General features: G+C 47.8%; 6 protein-coding genes across 6 annotated transcripts; 4 read left to right on the top strand and 2 right to left on the bottom strand.

Moving 5' to 3' along the window:
• Positions 1-1355: 1355 nt before the first annotated feature.
• Positions 1356-3100, top strand: B0J16DRAFT_347175 (mitochondrial carrier domain-containing protein). The gene is made up of 5 exons (XM_046128539.1): positions 1356-1652; positions 1839-2258; positions 2309-2654; positions 2712-2795; positions 2849-3100. Exons 1-4 carry the CDS (start codon positions 1492-1494, stop codon positions 2748-2750), a joined length of 966 nt encoding a protein of 321 aa, XP_045980130.1. The 5' UTR covers positions 1356-1491; the 3' UTR covers positions 2751-2795; positions 2849-3100.
• A 420-nt stretch (positions 3101-3520) lies between these two features.
• On the bottom strand, positions 3521-6293 carry B0J16DRAFT_402923 (P-loop containing nucleoside triphosphate hydrolase protein). The gene is made up of 3 exons (XM_046132688.1): positions 5822-6293; positions 5487-5768; positions 3521-5427 (listed from the first exon to the last, which is right to left on the bottom strand). Exons 1-3 carry the CDS (start codon positions 6053-6055, stop codon positions 3997-3999), a joined length of 1947 nt encoding a protein of 648 aa, XP_045980129.1. The 5' UTR covers positions 6056-6293; the 3' UTR covers positions 3521-3996.
• Positions 6294-7183: 890 nt separating this feature from the next.
• On the top strand, positions 7184-8417 carry B0J16DRAFT_402919 (uncharacterized protein; the record flags this gene model as incomplete). The annotated part of the gene is made up of 3 exons (XM_046132687.1): positions 7184-7368; positions 7638-7779; positions 7836-8417. The coding sequence occupies 3 exons, from the start codon at positions 7184-7186 to the stop codon at positions 8193-8195; spliced, it is 687 nt and encodes a 228-aa protein (XP_045980128.1). The 3' UTR covers positions 8196-8417.
• Positions 8418-9949: 1532 nt separating this feature from the next.
• On the top strand, positions 9950-11035 carry B0J16DRAFT_347172 (uncharacterized protein). The gene has a single exon (XM_046128538.1). The coding sequence runs from the start codon at positions 10355-10357 to the stop codon at positions 10940-10942; it is 588 nt and encodes a 195-aa protein (XP_045980127.1). The 5' UTR covers positions 9950-10354; the 3' UTR covers positions 10943-11035.
• A 508-nt stretch (positions 11036-11543) lies between these two features.
• On the top strand, positions 11544-14084 carry B0J16DRAFT_347171 (SDA1-domain-containing protein). Its single transcript, XM_046128537.1, has 3 exons — positions 11544-11724; positions 11783-11818; positions 11870-14084. Exons 1-3 carry the CDS (start codon positions 11678-11680, stop codon positions 14010-14012), a joined length of 2226 nt encoding a protein of 741 aa, XP_045980126.1. The 5' UTR covers positions 11544-11677; the 3' UTR covers positions 14013-14084.
• On the bottom strand, positions 14082-15137 carry B0J16DRAFT_347170 (uncharacterized protein). Its single transcript, XM_046128536.1, has one exon. It carries the CDS (start codon positions 15005-15007, stop codon positions 14195-14197), a length of 813 nt encoding a protein of 270 aa, XP_045980125.1. The 5' UTR covers positions 15008-15137; the 3' UTR covers positions 14082-14194.
• Between the last annotated feature and the right edge of the window lie 627 nt (positions 15138-15764).

Below are 15764 nucleotides of genomic sequence, written 5' to 3'. Positions count from 1 at the left end.
CATAAAGTGGTTGAGGTAGTTATCATCAAGCTTTATAAGGTATAATATAGCTGATGAGAACTTGCATGTGAAAGTATCAAGTTGTATAAGATTGACTGAGAATGGTAGTTATTTGACGATAACTTTATTAAATTGTTTCCTCAGAGCAGAACTAACTCAGTATTATTAGAAAGAATGTTACTAAGGCTATTGTAATGGCACTGTGATAACAGGCAGCAAATATCGATAGTGCCTCAGATTTACGTTTCAAGAGTAATTTTAGTTCATGAGGAACAGAAGAATAGACAAACTTATGCCATCTTAAACTATGTTCCCTGGTTATTCTTGTGCCATTGTGCCTGAAGCTATTTTTGACACGCTTAGTTCTGATAACAGCTGTTTAAGTGGCAGGCTTATCAAGATAAGATAAGAAGACCGTAAAATGATGCAATATGGATGCTTGGCCAACCAGGGTGGGGGTTTCACTTTCATCGTCGGCTTTAGGGTGATAAATCGGCGATTGATCTGAGATGCGCCCATGAGGGCTGCATATCACAAGCCGGATACATACCGAAGTGGCTGCCAGGCACAAATTTTTAGTAAAAACTATATTCACTGCTGAAGACTTGTAAGAACATTATTCAGTTATCGACTGATTCAGTTCATGACAAACTTCAGGGGTATGACGTCGAACTTTAAACAAACAATTCATGAATGCTTAACCTCCGACACCGAGTCAAGACATGCTTATCGCGCAGTATCCATTGGTCGGGCCGGTAATAAGAGAAATCGCAAGGAATAGGAAGGAAAAAACCTGCCTTGTCTTGTATCCAGCCAATGCCATGGACACGTTTGCGAACGACGGTTAGTGAATGGTGGGTCTGTCCGAGGAATTCTCGGGGAGACCAGTGTGTGAGATTGCAAGATCTGGCATTTTGGATGAGTTAAATTAGTGAAGGATAGTATAGGAAAAGTGACTGATGAGACTCGGGTGAAATGGGTGATATCAGTGAGTTTATCATGATTGATATTTCAGTCTATCTAGATAATCATATCCAGCCAGTTAGAATCTCTACAAAAGAAGAGAAGAGCGGTCTTTTCCTCAAGAGATAACGTCACAGGCCTTGCGGCTAACAGGGGACATCCCCAATTTGTCCTGTTTACCCCGGGTCTAGTGGATCTCAGATATGGAGCCATGGTGGAAGTTTCAGTGAATGTACAGCGCTGTAAAGGCTAGAAACGCCCTGAAGTGTTACCTAACAGGTAGCATCGTTCCCCCTTGGCCCGGTCCGTGCGGTCGCCGGCGCCGATTATCCGAGTCTTCCCGAGCTGTGTGAAAATCCAAGGAGGCATTATTTTTCCATTCCCTGCCGGCAGCCCGCTGAGACTAAAAAAAAAAGAGCTCAAACGTCAACACCAAAAGTTTTTCTTTTCCCCCCTTCTCTTTCTCTCCCGTAACCAACAACAAATCTCCCCTCAGTCCTTTGTTTGAAGAACAACAAATCTTTCACAATGGCTGCCTCTACCGGATCCACCAAGGTCGACGCCGTCGTCCAGAACATCAAGGCTGAGACCCCCGAGAAGAAGTCTGGCCTCGCCCTCTACTCCCGATTCGCCCTTGCCGGTGCTGTCTGCTGTTCCGTCACCCACGGTGGTCTCACCCCCGTCGATGTGTATGTTCCAATCGCCTATGCGCTGAGTCTTTCGTCGTCAATTGCTTCAGAAGTGGTGTTGCGGTGCGCCAGCCGTGCGGGACACCAATCGGCCACATATCCACGCACCAAACTTTGAGCAATAACCGAAAACCATACGCGCACTCCTTGACCGAAAGAAAAAGCAACTAACAATGAATTCTACAGCGTCAAGACCCGTATCCAGCTCGACCCCGCTACCTACAACCGCGGTCTCATTGGTGGTTTCCGCCAGGTTGTCCAGAATGAGGGTGCTGGTGCTCTCCTCACTGGTGTCGGCCCTACCTTCGCCGGTTACTTCCTCCAGGGTGCTCTGAAGTTCGGTGGTTACGAGTTCTTCAAGCAGCAGTGGATTGACGCTCTCGGCTACGAGACCGCCTCCAAGAACCGAACTGCTGTCTACCTTGCCTCTTCCGCCACTGCTGAGTTCTTCGCCGATATCGCCCTCTGCCCCCTTGAGGCCACCCGTATCCGTCTCGTCTCTGAGCCCACCTACGCCAACGGTCTCGTCTCTGGTTTCGGCAAGATTGTCAAGAACGAGGGTTTCGGTGCTCTCTACGCCGGTTTCGGACCCATTCTGTTCAAGCAGTAAGTTGCTCGCTCAATCACCAATTGACCAACAAACTGACACTTTCCAGGATCCCCTACACCATGGCCAAGTTCGTCGTCTTCGAGAAGGTCTCTGAGGCTGTCTTCCGTGCTTTCCCCAAGAAGGATCTCTCCGACGGTATGCAGACCGTTGCCAACCTTGGCTCTGGTCTGATTGCTGGTTTCGCCGCCGCCATTGTCTCTCAGCCTGCCGACACTATGCTCTCCAAGATCAACAAGACCCAGGGTCTTCCCGGTGAGGGAACTGTCTCTCGTCTCGTCAAGATCGGTAAGGAGCTCGGTATCCGTGGATCTTACTCTGGTATCGGTGCCCGTCTCTTCATGGTCGGAACCCTCACTGCCGGCCAATTTGCGATTTACGGAGATTTAAAGAAGGTAAGTTATTATAATATGTCTTTTGAATGAAATAGGCCCGCTGACCGTCGACATTAGGCCATGGGAGCTACTGGTGGTGTTGAAATCGCTGCTTAAACGGAGTTTTGACGATGTCTGGGGAAAAGATAGTAATCCAAAAAGGTTAGTTATCCAAATCTTCCATTCCGAGTGTTCTGAGCTGACCTGTTTCCCAGTTACTAGGTGCAAAGGGTGAATGGGAGATAATCACTTCCAGGTCTTTGGTTGCACTTTGCGAGCCATTTTTGTAAAACACCATGATAGATTAATGTTCAACTTAAGGCGCAGGGATGCCATTTACGATTTGCTTTCCCCTCAATTCTTGAAATATCGTCCATAAGCTGTGTTATGTAAGATGAGTTTGAGATCTGATGTAGCTCAGTCGACTAACACCAATACGAACACCAAAAGTTGTTTTTATCATCTACTCATTCAGTTTATTTAACAGTGTTCAAGGAATTTGAAGAACATGTGCCGATCTTAGTCCAACGGCCAAGCGCTTCCGTTCGTCGCTGTCCATGCTAGGTCTAAGTGAGACTCGATGAGGATGATGTGGACTTGGACTTCAAGCTAGTCGTATACTGATATGATCTCGCAGCAACTTATCGAAAAGCTTGTGGATACCGGGAAGATGAGACTTCCATCTATAAATACATTAAGCTTATTCCAACGATCATGTACATCAGGGGTAAATCAGTCTACACCAAGGGACGATCCCGTTACGTATCTCTGATCTGAACTATACTCGATTTAGACAATCCTCCCCCGAGTAGGCACTCTCACATTGCATATGAGACGATGCAGTTCAGTTGCGAGGGGGGGGGGGGGGGGGGGGGGGGGGGGGGGGGAGCCAATGTATCAGTTGTGTTAGGAATTGAAAACGATAGTTGAGGCGTTCATATTCATCCAGAGCAAGTTTCTCAATCACCAATCGCACCCCTATACATACATAGTATTATGTTCCTCCATTGTTCTGGAAGAATCACTGTCTTCAGTGCAGCATTGAATATTCAGTGTAATAGCTAGTTTACATAGAGCAATAATCTTCAGTATCGAATTCCCTCCCCTGTCGTCAGCCTCCAGGCTGGCACCAAGTACTTGGTACTGAGATTGAGGCCGTCAAAGAGCCCTTTCCTGCTGGCTACATGCGAATTCGTCCCAAAAACATGAATAATTATCCGATCCTTCTTGTCCTTAAGCGCTAGCTGCAAGATAACTGTTGAGGCAACCTTCAGTGCTGAATTGCGCTCCCTTGTCGCTCAGCCTCTATAGCATAGTCAAGCACGCAGATACTATAGTTTGAGGTCCTCGATCGCTGGGGGAATCAACGGATCTTCCTCTTGGTGGGCTCGTCTCTATCGTCTTCATGGGTAATTGCGTCTAAGATCTGACTGGTCACCCGGCTAGACTTGTATCTGGTCTCGCGAAGGTAGGTGTCAAGGTGACAGCACTCATCATAGAGCTCGAATACAAACGTAGGCTTATTCTGTCCAAACCGGTAGATCCGCCCTTCTGCCTGTTGCTCCCAGAAGACACTCTCCCAAGGGCCGCAACGGATCAACACGTTGGCACTCTGCAGGTTGAGGCCTTGACCGCCGGTTATACGGCTGGCCAAGAGCAATCTGACACGTGTTGCGGTGTTGAACCTCTCTAAGACTGCCTCACGCTCATCTGGGCTGACACGCCCGTCGTATCGAAAGACAGGCATGGCCCCACGATCATTGTTTGGAAAGGACTTGCGTATGGCGACCTCGATGATATCCAGGAAGTAGATGCTCTCATCCATGATGACCATCGCGTCGTCTGGTCTGACGTTTAAATGAAAGTTGACAATCTCTATCAAGCGAACGGTCCGCTCAGATTCCCAGTTGCGACCCTGAATGATCTCTCGGTGCCATTGTGCTAATCTTTGTTCTTCTTGGTCCTCCAGAAAGACTTCGCCGGTCGTCTCACTATGCACCATTGAAGAAAGCCATATGCGATCCTCGATGTCATGCAACTGGTTCAGCATGGGGTGATAAGCAAAGTATTTGGCTCTAGGGAACCAAGTCCGGTAAGTATCAAACTCATGTAACTCCGACGCTTGCTTGAATCTGGCTAGGAACATGTTCGAAATCGCGGTGTGGTCCGAGGTACTTCTATACCGCCATTCTTTGAAGACCAGTGGTGGTAGATCTTGTGTAACGATAGTGGATGGGCGTCTTACTGTTATTGCGTCCATCATTTGTATTATTCGGCACATCTTGACAAGGGGCGGGAAAGGCGATTCTCGGTGCTCTCTTTCCCCCTGAAGTCCCATAAATGCAATATCCACGTCAGTTTTGCGGGGGAAGGGTATATTGTGACCTCCGAGAAGTGACAGCTGGAAATGTGCATCCATCCAGTTATCGGTCAACGGTGTTCCGGACATCATAATGCAGGTATCCAGCCTCTTCCTAAGCTTGTAGATAGCTTGGTAAGCGGGGTGAGTTAACTGGCCAAGATTATTAACGTCGTCTAAAATCAGCAGAGGGCCCAAGGGCATAGTGATGGGGTTATGAAAAAAGTCCTCGGAGAGCAAAGTGACGGTTGGGCGCTTGGGAAGGTCGTAGTAGGCTAACCGGCCTTCGATACAATCCTGTACTGCCCTAGAGAATAGGCCAAGGCGTTCATATTCGGCAGAGACTTGGTTGTAAGATGTGACGATGATCTTGTAGCGAAAGAGTTGATGCTCGGGGGTTTTCTCATCAACAAGGCAGAGGGTAGGCATGCTATCCTACAGATAGAGTGTCAGCAAATAAAATGATAATGCAAGGCTGTTTGTGTGTAGCGTACATCGTTGAAGAACTTCTTGATTTCCCCCATCCATTGTTGACAACAGGACGACGGCGCAACGATGATTGATGGACCTCCTCTAATATGAGATGCGCGGGCTATCATGGAGAGAGCTGACAAGGTCTTTCCAAGACCAGGCGGGTCCCCAAGAATCATCCCTTTGAATTCTGACTTCATTGCCCACTCGGCCTTGCCAACAGCATGCTTCTGGTGTTCTTGCAGCGTGATACCTGGCCTCAGATTGGGGATATCTCCAATTGGTGGCGCGCGCAGTTTGTCAACCTAGTCATAGTGTTGTTAGATTTTGGGTATCGTCCATTTGGTTTGGTACTTACAATACGATGATGAAGTCCCCTTAGGTACAAAACGAATTGCTTATCATTGAATTCGTAGCTGGACGCCCGGTTCTCACTGGACACGGAATCGGAATCGGTGTGTTCGCTGACATAATCCTTACTGCTGTTGTCTCCCTTTCGATCTTGGGAGGTTCTTGTATTGTCTTCGTCTTGAAGAGCAATTCCAGCAGTAGGCTCTTTGAGAGTATCTTCACCCTTGATGGCTTCCGACATGATGAATAAGTGAAAATCGACGGCGTTAAACGAGATAAAGAGTGGGAAGAAAGGGAAAGACAAGAAGCAGGGCAAAGACGTATTCTGACCGCAAGGTTGAGCACCTCAGGCAGTTCGAATCTGAGAATCGAGATGCGCGCGAGGGAGATGCTGATGATGGAAGATGATCAAGAGAGTATAAAATAGAGAAGGGAAGAAAGTAAGGCAAAGATCAAGCACCGCTGGCAGTTGAAAGCAGAGAGTTGAAAATGTGCGGGAGGGAGGTGTTGTGGGAGAAAGATAAGAGAGTGTAGAGAAGAAAGAGAGAAGGATAAAAAGTAGAGAAAGAGACGCTAGATATAGCTTAGGAACCTGGACCGTAAATTTAGGATTCTACGGCCAAATTCAGGCTGTTTGTCTTGGGATGATTCACTGTCAACAAGTGCCAACTCCTGACAGATTCTGCAAACTCCTGAACTTCACTTGCACATCACTAAAAGCCACAATCTCTGCCTAATTCTACAAAATCGAGTGACCTATTATTTCTTCCCTTTTTTAAAGAAGTCTGTAACTCTGAATTACGCATCTCCTTGACTCTGCTGAAGGCACTGCTAGTCACTCCTTGTAACCTAGTGTTTAATGATCGCATCCTCTCTTCCTCTTTCTCTTACCTCCGCGTCATCCTGTTTTTCATTACCTCACTTCTCATTTGAATGCTTCGCTATTGTTAGCCTTGAGTTACGGTCAGCCCTGAATCACGCATCCTCTATTCAATTACCTACCTTCCCTACTACATCCTCTCTCCTCTACTCATCTCCTCTCTCCTCTGCCACCCGCACATGAAGCTGCCTGTTTGCACATTGCGCCTCTCGAACACATCTTTGCGTTGCGCTTAAATTCTTCTGCATCTACGGGTCTGTTTTCTCCTTCTCTCGCCTATAATGCCAAGCTAATAGTGATATATCCCCAACAGCCTATCTACTCTACCCGCGACCGCCGTCATGGTGGAAGATCAAGGTGCTACCATGTTCGATTTAGAACCTCTGGCTACAGCAGCTCTGGAACGGCAACTATCACCCGCTGTCACCTTCCCACCACCGCCGACATGGGTAGGGACAGCCTGCGTTGATTGAATCCGCGACCGTCGCCATGGAGGAAGATCAAGATGTACCTATGTTTGACTTGGAACCTCTAGCTGCAACGGTTCCAAACTATCACCAACTGCCCGCTATGTTCCCACCTCCACCGAAAGGGGTACAGACAGCCTTTGATGTTGATGACGGGTTCAATCTTGCGCAACGAACAATCACATCAAGTTTCCTACCAAAGCTATCGTACCTCACGCTAGAGAACACAAAGGTTTGGTACGAGAGTTCATTTTCCGGGGCTGATGCCGCGAAACCCTTGGACTGGTGATTGAAGAGGACCTTGGGGACCCAAAACCATCATGCAACCCTGATGTTGCGGTTCAAATGTTGCCAGACTGAGCCAGGCAAAAGCTCTATGGCTCTCAAAAGCATAATCTCACTGGCAGTCACACTAGCCAGTCTGGTATGCATGGAGGCCACTGTTTCCAACTGTTCAGAATGATATTTTTTGACAGAGGGTTGGAACCACCAGTACCAAGTTGTGGGACCCCCAATCTGGTTCAAATGGTGAGGGATTGGGGAGGCGCAGAGCTCCAGGAACAATTTGGAGAGAGCCAAACTGCGACGGAAGAAACAGAGGACACTGAAGATGCTCATGTATGAAAGACTGTTTCTAATTCCACACGTTGTGTCTAAGCTAACATATTCAATAGCGTCCGAAAAGACAGAAGCTGATCCATATACCAGCAAGTGCAGAGGCGGCCAGAAAGGCCTTCATGACCAACGTGATCCTTGAGCAGATTTACATCTGCAGTGCCAACATCGCCATCGCCGCAGCCAAGACTGACGATGAGGTTATGCAAACCGAACCGCAGACCGTACTCAAACGGTCGCGAAAGCGGTATCTACCTAAAGAAGACAGCACAATGGCCGTATTTGACCCGGAGGTCTTACCCTGGCTGCAATGCGGCGGTGGATACAGAGTCGGATATTTCGCAGCTATCTGCCTCGAATATGCTTTTGCATTTAAGAGACTTGAATCGTTCCAGCAATTTGTCGACACTGCGAAATAGCTAGCGACCGACGCCGCCAAATACCGAGAGAACCATCCCGAGCATAACGAGGAACCAGTCCTCGCAATCGATTTGAGGTTATTCCATGAGGACGGACTTGAGCGAGCAGAAGAGCTGTATCGATTTGAACCGCACATCGGGCAACATGGATTACAACTTGGAGCGTACGACCATCTCGGAGGATGGATTAACTTGTACCCTGACTCCAATGCGGCAGCGGACACAGAGGTGCATACCTCGCGGCTATCTGCCTGCTGTATATTGTCACGTCTACGACCAGGTAGGTAACAGAAAGATTATCCTCTAAAGCTTAGGGCGCTAGAATAAAGTAGCCTAAGATCTGGTCTAGGGTTGCATAAGATGACTAAATTATTTCATCTCTTAGGCTCTCTTATTCCTTTCTTCTGACACCCTGACGATGAAGACCGAATCACTGAAACGGTTTATCGGTACGATCAAGAGTCTGGTTGTTGAAGATGGAGAGAGACCGGTCATCTTAATCCAACTTGTGCCTTTTCATAATAAGGGCTTTGAGAATGGGCCAAGTCTTGACGAATGCAAGCCCATCAATCCTCCGCATGGATTCGAGCTAGGAGCACGCGACTATTTCGAAGAGTGTATGAAGGTGCTCCAAGCCCTTCGAAGCCTTGAGACCGACATATACTTGAGCTTACATTTCTGTTGCCCATACCGAGATTTCTGGTTCATCAAAGCCTTTGAGCTCAGTCTGCGAGAGCAAACGTGGCTATCAGTACCTTAAGTAGATGTGCATATATCTCTGCCTGGGTTTGCCGTCCTCGGCAAGGAAATGGAGGAAAAGCACGCAGACACTATCAACAACCTGTCGTATGATATTATGATTATTATGTCTCCTGTTCTTGCAAGTGGATAACAGAAGAATTATCCGCTACGGCAAGACTAATATTATAAAGCAACCTAAGTGCTAGTCTAAATTAACATAAAGTAACCAAATTATTTCGTCTTTTAGGCTCTCTTAGGCTTTTCTTCTGACATCCTGACGACGAGGACTGAATCGCGACAACGATTTGTGCGCATCCTTATCAACACAGCTTTGATGTACGGCGTCATTGGAGATGGAGTTGAGGCCTGGACATATCTGTCGAGAATCAGGTTGCCTCCCACTGAGGCCAAGACCGGCCACCGCATCCTGCTTAATCAAGGCATGCTTGATGTTCCTGTGCTCAGAAGGAAGGACCGCCACATATTGACAAAAACTGCAGTCCAAATGATTGATTCAACCCCTCAGATTACACAGCTTGGCCAGTCTTGTGGCATTGAGACCAGGCTTCTGGGCTACTGCTTGCTCTGTGGTGTAGCCTACGTTCTGATAACAAATGTATGGAGGTGATGATTTGCGACGCTTCCTCATAGGACATTCCCTCGCAAGCAACACTTATGCGAAACAATATCAGTCAAATATATCTACGGTCGACTTCCCACCCATGTTCCGTGGATTGGATCAAGCATCAGCCCTCCCGCAGGGAAGCATTCTCCTGAATCGCAACGATGATGCGCCTTTGTCGCTCTCGCCAGAAGGTACGACACTCATGACGTTCAAAAAGAGGATGCAACGCTCGCATCTCTTCGCTCCAACATCCTCCAGGCTTACCCTAGCATTGCCAAAGCTCGGGAAGCTGAAGATCCACTAATTACACAATACGATGACGATCACATATCGACATTCACAAGAAAAAGGTTTACGCAGATGAATATCGAGATCACTTCACTGGCACCCCGACTGCGAACTACATCCGCGATGAAGACCAAGCAGTCCGCATCTTGGTCCATGGGATGACGCCCAAACAACCTCTTCTCGGTCATGTCTTGAAAATGGGCCAACGGCTCTTAATTCTACGTTTTTCTGCCGAAGCCCAAGCGAAATTGACACCAGAAGAGCTGAGAACGCAAAAGGCACAGAATGAAGTCCTACCACAGAGAGTAATATCACACACATACGAACAAATCTTGAGATTTGCACGAAAATGGTTTATTGAGTTAATACAAGATCAGCACCCTGCACCGACCCCGGTCACCTTCCGCCAGCCGGACAACACCCAGCTCGACCAAGACAGCACCCTGAGATTCAAGCTGAAGCAACATATTTCCAAACTGGCTGCGCGGAGCCCGATCGCATCCTGATGCAAGAGTATGCCAGGTACCTTGCACGCTCACGAGTTGGAAAATCCGGGGGAGCTATTGCGGTCGGAACTGTGATCGGCTACATCAACAGTTGTCTTACCGCCATGCAAAGAGACGGAACGACAATGGAATCATGCGCTACGCCACACCTTAGGATTATCTTTCTCAACGACCTTGTTACCCAGGAAGGGCTATCAACAGCAATGAGGCCCAAGCTGCCAGCAAATTCCGAAGACGTCACCTACATCGTACCCAGGCTCTTTGATGCGCAATATCTGAATACTTTCGGAAACATGCGACAGGTATTGAACTTGACGCTATACCTGATGCTCATTGTTGATACATGCGGACGGGGAGGAGAGTTCGTACTCAACCCGGCGAGACCGAAGCACATGTGTCTCATGTGGAAGGAAGTCGATTTCTACTCTTTCCAAAGCGTTGAGGATAATGCCTTTGAAATTCTTATCAACGTCACAATCAATTGGTCGAAGAACGATACCCTGGACGACTCCAAGTACAAGGCCATCCCGTTGGTAAAGCTTTTACCCATTTCGATGGTATCGGAAGAATTGGTCCCAGCCGCATAAGAGACGAAATGATTTAGTTATTTTATGTTAGCTTAGACTTGCACTTAGACTACATTATAATAATATCCTAAGCCTTATGGGACAATTCTCCCGATTCTCAACAGATCTGCCCAGGTCTTGGCTCCATCTCCAATAACACCGTACATCAAAGCTGTGTTGATAAGGATGCGCAAGGTGTCCTCTAGAGCCCTGAGGTCTAGGCAAAGAAATGAGGAAGAGCACGCGAGCAGTATTGACAATCTGTTGTATGATATTATGTATGATGCATTGGTCGGATCATAGCACCTTGCTTCACAATACAAGATCCAGAAGCTCTAATCAAACACAGGTTGCTTGAATGGGAACGATGGAAGGTTTTCGTATTTCGGGAATACATTTCACTACGTCAAGTTTGAGGGTATTTACAGGAAATGATGCAAAGACTCCTCTAACTCATGCTCTAAGGCTTAGGACGCTAAAATAGTGTAGCCTAAATTCTAGCCTAAATTTTCATAAAGTGAAGAAATTATTTCGTCTCTTATGTTTCTGATAATCAACTTGAACTTATATGTTGTCTTGCCAAGCTTTAGACCCAGGCTAGACTGGCGGTTCAATTCCGCGGGTGGATGATCTTATCTTATCAGCCAAAGAAAATCTCCCAAATTTTCTCTTTTTCTAGACAAAGTTCAAAGGGACCATCCCCCACCCTCCCGCTTAACAAGACCACCTCAAAAAGTGAAGGGCATCGACGTCGCAATGGTCAAACGAAAGGTCGCTGCGCTCGAGAAGATCGATGCAGACTTGTATGTCAATTGTGATGCCATTTATACTTCTCTGAACCAAAAACTGACAATTATGCAGCGCGAGTCTTCAGCAGAAAATCCGTCGCGATCCCAAGTATGTCACCTACTTTTTCGACAAACCTAATTATCGCTAACAAGATACTAGATCTTACAAGGAGGAATTCCTAAAGCAATGGGAACAGTATGAAGCTCAGCGCGAGATTTTCCTCGTTTCTCCTTCCACCGCAAGCGCCGATTCGGTCGAGTCTTTCCACAACATTATCGATCTGATCGCTCATGTCGCCGATTGCTACAAGGAGGAGACCGCAACTTTCCCCGACGACCTCAAGGAGATTCTGACACAGCATCATGTTGTTCTACATCCTGAACTGCGAGAGAAGATTGTGGGAAGTCTGGTCCTGCTTCGACGAAAGGAAGTTATCGACTCGACAAGCGTTTTGACCACACTTTTCCCGATTCTCGTTTCGTCGCCGAGCAAGACTCTACGTGAGACTCTTTTCCAAAAGATTTTGGCCGACCTCCGAAACTCCAACACAAAGTCGATCAACCACCCTCTTAATCGTACCGTGCAGACCGTCCTCTACAACCTCATCACCGCCGACCGAGACTCTCCTCGAGCTATCTGGGCCATCAAGCTTACCCGCGAGATGTGGAAGCGACAGTTCTGGACCGATGCGAAGCCTGTCGATGTTATGAAGGAGGCTTGTCTTTCCAACAACGAGAAGGTCGTCGTTGGTGCTGTTCGCTTCTTCCTTGGTGGAGACAAGGAGCGAGAGGAGCTCGAAGACGAGAGCAGTGATGAGGAGGTTGATCTGAGCCAGGTCAAGCATCAGATGGGTATTAACAAGAAGACTAAGAAGTCGAAGAAGGCTTATGACAAGGCCGTCGACAAGGTGAAGCGATCTGAGCGTAAGAAGACCAAGCCTCACCCGCTCAACTTCTCAGCTCTGCACCTCCTTCATGATCCTCAGAGTTTTGCCGAAGAGCTCTTCTCAAAACATCTACAAAACACCAAGGCGAAGCTTTCTCTTGATACAAAGATTCTGGTCACACAATTGGTCACACGACTTGTCGGTCTGCACAAGTTGACCATTGTTGCGCTCTACTCTTGGTTCATCAAGTTCCTTACTCCTAAGCAAACCTCAGTCACATCATTCCTGGCTTCTTTGGCACAGGCAGTCCACAACTTGGTTCCTCCGGATGTTTTGGAGCCTTTGATCACAAAGATTGCCAACGAGTTCGTTTCAGAAGCCTCCGCCGCTGAAGTCGCGGCTGCTGGTTTGAACTCGATTCGCGAGATTTGCGCTCGTCAACCTCTAGCCATGACCGATACACTACTACAAGATTTGGTCCAATACCGAAAGAGTAAGGATAAGGGTGTCATGATGGCTGCCAAGGGTCTTTTGTCACTGTACCGAGAGGTCGGTGCTGAGCTTTTGAAGAAGCGAGACCGTGGTAAGAGTGCCACCATCAACCTGAAGGCCGGAATTCAGGCTCAGCGCAAATTCGGTGAAGAGGAGGCTGGCGGTATCGAGGGTCTGGATCTTTTGGAGAAGTGGAAGGATGAGGAAAAGAAGAAGAAGCGACTTGCTATGGGTCTCCCTGAGGACGCTGCTACTGATGAAGAGGACGAGGGAAACAAGTCTGATGAGTGGGAGGTCGACTCTGATGACAGCAGTGATTCTGGCGAGTGGATTAATGTGTACCACTCCTCTGATGAAGAAGACGATGAGGATGAGCCTGCGCCAAAGAAGCAAAAGACACAGGCAGACATTGATGCGGACGAGAGGGCTAAGAAGGCTCTGGAAGAGAAGGAGGCCGAGATCGACCGCATCTCCAAGCTCGCCACAACAACCATCCTCACACCCGCCGATCTCGCCAAACTTCAAGAACTCCGCATGTCCTCCCAGGTCGACAAGGCCCTGGGCAGTCGTCGCAAGCGCCAGCAAGAGCTTGAAAACCGTCATCGTGATGACGGTCTCACAGCCGAACAGATCGAGGCTCCCGCTCGTCTACGCAAGCTGACCAAGGAGGAGCGCGCGGAACTCGCCAAGGAGGGCAAGCCAGACCGCGACGAGCACAAGAGTACACAGGCTATCCGCAAGTCCAAGATGCAGGCCCAGGGCAAGAGTACCAGCAACAGGGAGAAGCAGCGCAACAAGAACATCTTTATGACACTGGGCAAGGCGAAGAGCAAGAACAAGAGGAGTTTGGTTGAGACGAGAAAGATTCTCACGAGGCACGTCACTAGAAGTACTAGAGGTGGAAGAAGAGCGAACGGAACTTAAGGGATGGGAAGATTTAGAGGTAGAATCACTTGTGCTATTGACACAGCGTGCACTAAAAGACTTTATTTGCTTACATACTTGCATATCACCTATCTAGATAGACCTGGTGTCTGTGGTGACTTCCTTACCTTCTGTCTCATCTTGAGAGGTCAACAGTCTGATATTCGTCTACGGCAATTCCTTTACTGGTTGTTGGGGCAGCGACAATGGCCGCAAGTCAGGCATTTCTGCTGGTTACAGCCCTCGCATCGGTTTAGAGTCTGAGCAGACATGGGGTCAGACTGATCGGTACGGCAGAACGAAGTCGGAGCGTACACGGTGCCAGACTGAATGTTACGGCAGCCACAACGACCGCAAGTTAAACACTTCTGCTCATTGCAGCCGGGGCATTGGCCAGAAGTCGGAGCAGTCGCGGGGTCAGCCAAGGTCGTGAGGGTGTGGGCAGCCTCGCCGTAATGAACGAGAGGTAGAACGTCTTGAGGGCCAACATATAGGTGGCGGACAGCGCTAGGGTTGTCCATGTGCAGGAGAATCAAGGCACCTTGGACCTTTGCAGTGTCCATCGTGACAATTGGGATGTCGGTTCGAGTGCGAAGTGGGATGTTAGCTGTAGTGTTAGCTGGACCGTTGGCTGGGCCGTTGGTTGAGGTGTTGGCTGGAGTGTTGGCTGGGCCATTTGCTTGGTTGTTAGCTGGGCCGTTCGCTCGGCCGTTCGCTGGGTTGTTGCCAGAAGACATATTGGCGATGAGGGTAGTGTTGATTTGAGGTGAACTTACCGCTGAGAAGATTGTGAGAGAGGGAGAAGATGGTTGAAGGCTGAGAAAGACGAAGAAAAATGGGAGACTATATGCTAAGTCTGAACGGTCACCGAGTCCAGCATACATCTTGTTCTTGTGTTCACAATGCTCATGGCCGTGCCGAATAACTTCGTGTTGCACGAGCAGATGGGCTTGTTCTAAGTTAATGAAGTAGCTACTAAGAATGAACAAGAGCATTGGGTATTAGATTCCTAAGCATCAGTGTTAATTATTTTTTGCTGTAGGCGACTTCTACTGTTCTGGCTTATTAACTTAACCTGCTGGAAGATGTTAATGCCGTTGAAGATCGTATCACCCAACAAGAGAGACTATCCTACGGGTAGTTTCCTTTTCCCCCTTTTTTTTATAGCACGAAAGTCTCTTGATCTATAATAGATCCCGATGATAAAGTAGCCAATCATTTTTCAGGAGTTATAGTGTGTTCATAGGATAGAGATAACAGGTCAGTAGAGTTCCCCTAATATGGCGTTATCTTTCGAGTCAGCTGAAGCTGAGTCTTTAACAACCGCTAGCTTCACCCTAACATGGAGTCCCTTCAGTCTCAGAGTATCAGAAGAATTGGCCGCCGAGAGCAGAGGTAAGGGACGAAATAATTTGGTCACCTTATGCCAATTTAGATAAGCTTTTAGGCTACCTTGTTCTAGCACCCTAAGCTTTAGAGTCTGAACAATTGTTCTGTTACTCAGCAGTTCAGTCAAATGAACAAGGCCACCTCATGTTCAAGGGAACAACATTTGTTGCGTGGATTTAATTTATATAACTACATTTTAGAACAGTCCTTAATATTCGTGTTCTAGTGTTATCCAGAATACGATGCATTGTTGATCATCCTCCGGTTAAATTGACAGACCATTGAGAAGTATGACAGCCCAATCTCCACCAAGATGGCATGTTACGTAGTAGTGATCAGCAAAGAGATATCCTGAATAAGAAG

Source organism: Fusarium flagelliforme (assembly GCF_020744385.1).
Source record: "Fusarium flagelliforme strain FIESC 12 MPI-CAGE-AA-0113 chromosome Unknown B0J16scaffold_6, whole genome shotgun sequence".
Taxonomy (NCBI): domain Eukaryota; kingdom Fungi; phylum Ascomycota; class Sordariomycetes; order Hypocreales; family Nectriaceae; genus Fusarium; species Fusarium flagelliforme.
This window is presented reverse-complemented; position numbering and strand designations above follow the sequence as displayed.

Excerpts from the sequence above, each read along its gene's own strand:
- B0J16DRAFT_347175 (XM_046128539.1), top strand. The coding sequence starts at position 1,492 with ATGGCTGCCTCTACCGGATCCACCAAGGTCGACGCCGTCGTCCAGAAC. Across the intron at positions 2,259-2,308 it reads GGACCCATTCTGTTCAAGCA|GATCCCCTACACCATGGCCA; the intron begins GTAAGTTGCTCG and ends GACACTTTCCAG. Across the intron at positions 2,655-2,711 it reads TTTACGGAGATTTAAAGAAG|GCCATGGGAGCTACTGGTGG; the intron begins GTAAGTTATTAT and ends CGTCGACATTAG.
- B0J16DRAFT_402923 (XM_046132688.1), bottom strand. The coding sequence starts at position 6,055 with ATGTCGGAAGCCATCAAGGGTGAAGATACTCTCAAAGAGCCTACTGCT. Across the intron at positions 5,769-5,821 it reads GGGGACTTCATCATCGTATT|GTTGACAAACTGCGCGCGCC; the intron begins GTAAGTACCAAA and ends CACTATGACTAG. Across the intron at positions 5,428-5,486 it reads TCAAGAAGTTCTTCAACGAT|GATAGCATGCCTACCCTCTG; the intron begins GTACGCTACACA and ends CTCTATCTGTAG.
- B0J16DRAFT_347172 (XM_046128538.1), top strand. The coding sequence starts at position 10,355 with ATGCAAGAGTATGCCAGGTACCTTGCACGCTCACGAGTTGGAAAATCC.
- B0J16DRAFT_347171 (XM_046128537.1), top strand. The coding sequence starts at position 11,678 with ATGGTCAAACGAAAGGTCGCTGCGCTCGAGAAGATCGATGCAGACTT. Across the intron at positions 11,725-11,782 it reads GAGAAGATCGATGCAGACTT|CGCGAGTCTTCAGCAGAAAA; the intron begins GTATGTCAATTG and ends ACAATTATGCAG. Across the intron at positions 11,819-11,869 it reads AAAATCCGTCGCGATCCCAA|ATCTTACAAGGAGGAATTCC; the intron begins GTATGTCACCTA and ends ACAAGATACTAG.
- B0J16DRAFT_347170 (XM_046128536.1), bottom strand. The coding sequence starts at position 15,007 with ATGCTCTTGTTCATTCTTAGTAGCTACTTCATTAACTTAGAACAAGCC.